The following is a 6,898-nucleotide window of genomic DNA, read 5'->3' as shown; positions in this document are numbered from 1 at the left end:
CCTTTACCTTGAGTCTTTGAGAGTCCTTGTAAGTTATATGGGTTTCTTGGAGACAGCATATATTTACGTTGTGTTTTTTCATCCATTCAGCCAACCTATGTCTTTTAAATGGAGCATGAAGACCATTAATGTTCAGTGTTAGTATTGACATGTGGGATACTGTTCTGTTCATCATGTTGAATGACACCTTGTTGTTTTGTTTTCTCTCTTGTTCTACTGTTTTATAAGAGTTGTGAGCCTTAACTTTCAGGTGATTTTACGCAGGTGGGTATCTATTGCTCTGTTCCATGTATAGTGCATATTGAGGCATTTCTTGTAGGACTGGTCTAGTGGTAACAAATTCCCTTAGGGTTTTCTTGTTTGGGAAAGTCTTTATTTCTCCATCATTTATGATACTTAGTTTCACAGGATACAAAATTCTTGGCTGGCAGTTGTTCTGTTTAAGAAGACTAAAAATGGGACCCCAATCCCTTCTGGCTTATAACGAGAAGTTTGCTGTTATCCTCCAGGTTAATGGCTATGTGTTTTGGAGATGTCTCAGTTGCTATGAATTTTCCAATGTCCAATGACCATCTTGAACCTGGATATCTGAATCTCTAGTGATACCAGGGAAGTTTTCATCAATAATTCCCTTAAATAGGTTTTTCATTCTTTTTTGCTTTTTCTTTTTCTCCCTCAGAGATACCTATAACTCATATATTGGCTCATAGTACATAGTCCATATTTCTCTGAGTGATTGTTTATTTTTCTTAATTCTTTTTTCTGCTTCTTTGACTGACTGGATTAGTCAAAACCCTTGTCTTCAAGCTCTGAAATTCTTTCTTCTGCTTGGTCCAGCCTGCTGTTGAAGCTTTTTCCTGTATTTTGAAATTCCCCAAATGACTCATTTCTTTAAGTTCTGGCATCTTTTCTTATGTTGTCTATCTCTTTAGAGACTTTTTCATTTTTTTCATTCATGTTTGGAAATATTTTTGGCTTCATTGTGTTGTTTTTCAACATTCTCATTAATCCGACTCATCTTATTTGCCATCCATATTCTAAATTCCATTTCTGACATTTCATCAATTTCCTTTTGGTTGAGGTCCATTGCTGTAGATCAATAGATCCTTTGGGCTGTTGAATGAACTTGTTTTTTTCATGTTGCCAGAGTTCTTTTCCTGGTTTCTTCTCATCTGTAACCTCTTCTCAGCTCAGGGCAGATAGGTTTGTGGTGCACCTGTTCTTCTTTTCTGGGAACTCTCCTAATTAGTGAGAAGAATGAGACAGCCCTAGATGGTACCTTTGTGTTCTTCTCTGGAAGATTGACCTGGCAGGAGAGGGACAGATGTCCTGAGAGCCTGTAATGCAGCTGTTCTGCATTGCCGCATTCCCCTGTGGTTTTTCCATTCCCCTGTGGTTGTCACAGTCCAAGCCAGTGCCTGGGGATCTTCATGTGGAGTGGTGGATTGGTCTTCAGGCCACTGTTGTAAGCTTGGGTGGGGGGCTGGGTGAGTTCTACTCCACGGAGGCAGCTGTTGCAAGAGGTTACTCTGCCCTGATGGCCCCACGGTGGTGGCAGTTGCTGAGTGAGGCTATCTAGGCAGGGGAGGTAGATGTCAGGGCTGTGGATATTCAGTCCACCAAGGTCCAGGTGCAATGGTAGCATATGGTGGGAGGCAGCTCATGATGGGTCAGTGCCACAGTGCTGGACCACAGGTGAGAGGCATTGGGCAGCATGTGGGGACATGGCTTTTTTTGTTTTGTTCTGGTTTGGTTTAGTTTTTGCTTGTTTTCTTTCTCTGTCATTAGACTGTAGGGATTTTTTTTTTTTTTTTTTTTTTTTTTTTGAGACAGAGTCTCGCTTTGTTGCCCGGGCTACAGTGAGTGCCGTGGCATCAGCCTAGCTCACAGCAACCTCAAACTCCTGGGCTTAAGCGATCCTACTGCCTCAGCCTCCCGGGTAGCTGGGACTACAGGCATGTGCCACCATGCCCGGCTAATTTTTTCTATATATATTTTAGTTGGCCAGATAATTTCTTTCTATTTTTAGTAGAGACGGGGTCTCGCTGTTGGTCAGGCTGGTCTCGAACTTCTGACCTTGAGCAATCCACCCGCCTCGGCCTCCCAGAGTGCTAGGATTACAGGCGTGAGCCACCACGCCCGGCCGGGATTTTTGTTTTATAGCACCATTCACTCATTGTCTAGACAGTACCTGGAATATGTCAAAATTGAATTTATATTAATGAAATATTTTCTCACTGAAACTGGAGAATACATGCTCTTTTAGAAGGACAGAGAGTGGGAAAGAAGTTCCTAATCAGAGATGACAAGGGATCTCCTAAGAGGTACCAGATTCACACACAAAATACAGAAATTAACTGCTCATAGAATGGAGGTTCCCAGAGGCTGGGCAGTTGTGGTAGAGAAAATATGTTGGTCAATGGATACAAAATTAGAGTTAGGAGGAGTAAGTTTAACAGATCTATTGGACAGCATGGTGGCTAGCTAATGACAATATATTGCATTCACCAAAAATATTGAGAATGAATGTTAAGTGTTTTCACTATAAAAATGATGACTATGTGAAATAATACACATAGTAGTTAACTAGATTTAGCCATTCCATAATGTATATATATTTCAAAACATCATGTTGTACACACTACAATTTTATCTATCGACTTAAAAATAAATATTTTTTTAAATTAACTTCTTGACTACACAATATAAATGATGGCACTTCTGATAAGTTTGTTACATATGCTTGTATCCTATTCTTTTTGTGTCCTGTTCTTTTTCTCTTTTGTAGTCACGTCAACCACATGGATCCAGTAAATAAGACACAAATTTCAGAATTTCATCTTCTGGGATTCTCAGAGGACACAGAACTGCAGCCCGTCCTCTTTGGGCTGTTCCTGTCCATGCACCTGATCGCTGTGCTCGGGAACCTGCTCATCATACTGGCCGCAGTCTCAGACTCCCACCTGCACAGCCCCATGTACTTCTTCCTGTCCAACCTGTCCTTTGTAGACATCTGCTTGGTCTCGACCACTGTCCCACAGATGCTGGTGAATGTGCAGACACACAGCAAAGTCATATCCTACGCAGGCTGCGTCACCCAGATGTACTTTTTCTTACTCTTTGTAGGACTGGACAACTTCCTCCTGACCGTGATGGCCTATGACCGGTTTGTAGCCATCTGTCACCCCCTGCACTACACGGTCATCATGAACCCCAGCCTCTGTGGCCTGCTGGTTCTGGTGTCCTGGATCACACATATCCTGCATTCCTTGCTAGAAAGCTTAATGGTGTTGTCACTGTCCTTTTGTAGACACTTGGAAATCCCCCACTTTTTCTGTGAACTTGATCAGATAATACACCTCGCCTGTTCTAAGACCTTTATTAATCATATGGTGATGTATTCTCTAGCTGTAGTGCTAGGTGGTGGAAGCTTTGCTGGCATCCTTTATTCTTACTCTAAGATAATTTCCTCCATACGTGCAATCTCCTCGGCTCAGGGGAAGTATAAAGCATTTTCCACCTGTGCATCTCACCTCGCGGTTGTCTCCTTGTTTTATTGTACATGCCTATGGGTGTACCTTAGTTCTGCTGCTACCCAGAATTCGTGCTCCAGTGCAATAGCCTCGGTGATGTACACGGTGGTCACTCCCATGCTGAACCCCTTCATCTACAGTCTGAGGAATAATGGCATAAAGAGGGCTCTGAGAAGACTCTTCTGAGGGAAAATATATAGGGTCATTTTCTTTGAGTGGTGACCTGCATGATAAGACACTCTTTATTAGCTTCCTTCCTTCTCTCCCTGCCTCATTTCTTTGCACCCAAAATAAAGCGTCATTTTTTTAAGAAGTGCCTGTGATTTCAGAATTTTAAGCCTCAGGCCCAGAAATTGTGATTCGTTAATCAAATTGTGGAAGTAGAAGTTGCTACTTCTACTTATTTCCTGGAGTTTCAATTCCTTTGATCTCAGCTGCTTTGTACAATTTCTGTTTTCTCTTTAAAAAGCTTTCTTCTCTTTGAGATCCAACAAATTTTTCCTTCTGTCATTTCTATACTTTCCCAAAGTTATTCCCAAACTGGGATCAGAAACAAACTGCAGATTCCTATTTGTCTCGCATAGTGTAAGTTTTATTAGTTTTACAAAAGACACTACATGTGGCAACTATAAGGGCATTAATTTAATTTTATCATAGATGAATATCTGAGACCACAGTTTTTGACATTTGAGTCTATCATTACTTTCTCTGTCACGACCTTAACTCTTCTTCCTGGTGATTTAAACTTTAACATGGTAGGTTTTTTTTTTTTTTTTTTTGAGACAGAGTCTCACTCTGTTGCCTGGGCTAGAGTGAGTGCCGTGGCGTCAGCCTAGCTCACAGCAACCTCAAACTCCTGAGCTCAAGCAATCCTCCTGTCTCAGCCTCCCCAGTAGCTGGGACTACAGGCATGCGCCACCATGCCCGGCTAATTTTTTTCTATATATATTTTTAGCTGTCCATATAATTTCTTTCTATTTTTAGTAGAGACGGGTCTCGCTCTTGCTCAGGCTGGTCTCGAACTCCTGAGCTCAAATGATCCGCCCACCTCGGCCTCCCAGAGTGCTAGGATTACAGGCGTGAGCCACCGCGCCCGGCCTAAACTTTAACATGGTAGTTTTTATACAGCTAGTAAAAGCATTTTATTTTCCTCAGTAGGATCCTGACCCCTGTTCAGCTCTGTGTCCACAGAACCTACCATATGTCCTTGTAAACAGTAGGAAGACAAAAATTGCTCGTCAAAGACATATTTCAAGTGTAGTCTACGCAGAAAGACAAAATTGCATGAATTGATTTACTTTAATTGGCCTTAGGGTCAGAGACGACCTTCAGTATGATAAAGTATAATATTTAGCTATACATGGAATTAATGCAAATTTGTTTTAACGATGTACATCCACTCATGGAAGGGTGGAATCTTGGTTTCCATGTCTAATGAAGCTTGTTGTTTCAAGTGAAGGATTTGGTGTCATGGTCTATATCATTTCCTTGTATCATCTTGCTGTTCTGCTTAAAATGTCCCAGTTCTAAATACAGATGTGTCTCTTTCAATTCTCCAGACAAATATCTCCCCCTTTAAAAATTTTTGTCATAATCATGAAAATGTATGTAAGTGAAAAATGTGTGTATTCACTTTTTTATCAGTTGATTCATCCCTTTTATACTCTAAACTCTCTTCGGTCTTCGTGATCAAAGGATGGCTCACGCAAGCCATCTGCCCACCATTGCCTCTGGGAATAGAGACTTGTGACTCAGGTCGTAGTTCATTACTGCAATACCATTTACGTCCTTTTAATCTCCCCTTGTTACCTAGAAGGGAATCACAAAAGTCATCTCACTTTAATAAAGTTATCTAAAATGAGCACAAACAACCAGGAAATCCTGAATGCTGCCTTGAAATCTTGGAACAAATGTCAAAACCCAAGAGGCATCAGAATCTTCTGAATGCCCTCAGTTCTGCTTGCATTGAATGTTGTGTAAATAAGTGACTGCCACATAAAAAGCCATCCTCATAGTAAACTGTGTAATGTCATCCTGTTTTATCACATAGGAGTTAGAGAACTTCTCACACTGGTGATGGGGACATATAAATCTTGATGGAGACAAACTTATTCAGTCAATAAGACTATTCAAATCTAGTTGTTTCAGAGGAGTTAATAAATAAGTGAAAAATAAAATTATCTACCTGGGGGAGAAAGAGATAGGCAAGCATTTCATATTGCTATTGATATTAGTGTTCATGAATTATAGGCTATAGACTTGCCACAAGGAAGAGAAGAATTCCTTGAGGAGTTCCTGGAAGAATTAGAGGAATAATTTGATGCAACAAGAAACCTCAGCTTTATAGATATTCCCAAGAGTAGGAGATAGTAGAACACTTAAAAGAGTCTAAAAATTCTTATTGTAATGATTTGGAGCCAGCATGAGGGTGAAGGAGACAAAGTCCCTGAATAGACTATATTTTAGGCCACAAAATATGTCTCAATAAATTTTACAAAATTGCAATCTTCTTATTTTCTCAAACTGCAATAGAATAAGACTAGAAATAAATTCCAAGAGGAACTCTCAAAAATATATAAATACATGAAAATTAAACAAAACACTCTTGAATGATTATTGGGCCAACTATAAAATTCAAATGGAAATAAAAAAATAAAATTTTTAAATGAATGAAAATAGAGAAACAGTACAGCAAAATTTCTGGGATATAGCAACACCGTGCTAACAGGGAAGTTTACAGTGTTAAATACCTACATCAAAAAGACAGAAAGATAAAAAATTCACAACCTACCATTACACCTCAAGGAACCAGGGAAACAAGAACAAACCAAGCCCAAAGGTAGCACAAGAAAAGAAATCACAAAGACCAGAACAGAACTAAAAATAAAATTGAAACACTGCCCCCAAAATACAAAGAATCAATTAAATGAAAAAAAATTGGTTCTTCAAAAGGATAAACAAAATTGATAGATCCCTAGCTAGATTAACCAAAAAAAAAAAAAAAAAGGAGAGAATATTCAAGTAAGCACAATCAAAAGTGAAAAAGAAGACATTATAACTGATACCACAGAAATGCAAAAGATCATCAAAGAGTATTATGAGCCTCTTCATGTGCACAACTAGAAAACCTAGAGGAAATGGATGAATTCCTGGAAACATAGAACCCTCTCAGGATTGAACCAGAAAGAAATAGAAGTCCTCAACAACCAATAACAAGTAAGGAGATGAATCAGTAATGAAAATCTCCCACAGACAAACAACAAAAAATATCCCAGGACCAGACAGATTAAAAGCCACATTCTACTATACATACAAAAAAAGAACTGGTACCAATCTTTATAAAACTGTTCCGAAAAAATCAAGGA

The 6,898-nt window shown here is 39.5% G+C and overlaps 1 protein-coding gene across 1 annotated transcript; it reads left to right on the top strand.

Moving 5' to 3' along the window:
* The first annotated feature begins 2,801 nt into the window (after positions 1-2,801).
* On the top strand, positions 2,802-3,719 carry LOC138397360 (olfactory receptor 7A10-like). Its single transcript, XM_069491286.1, has one exon. It carries the CDS (start codon positions 2,802-2,804, stop codon positions 3,717-3,719), a length of 918 nt encoding a protein of 305 aa, XP_069347387.1.
* The last annotated feature ends 3,179 nt before the right edge of the window (positions 3,720-6,898 follow it).

This window comes from Eulemur rufifrons, chromosome 2 (assembly GCF_041146395.1).
Source record: "Eulemur rufifrons isolate Redbay chromosome 2, OSU_ERuf_1, whole genome shotgun sequence".
In the NCBI taxonomy this organism is placed as follows: domain Eukaryota; kingdom Metazoa; phylum Chordata; class Mammalia; order Primates; family Lemuridae; genus Eulemur; species Eulemur rufifrons.
This window is presented reverse-complemented; position numbering and strand designations above follow the sequence as displayed.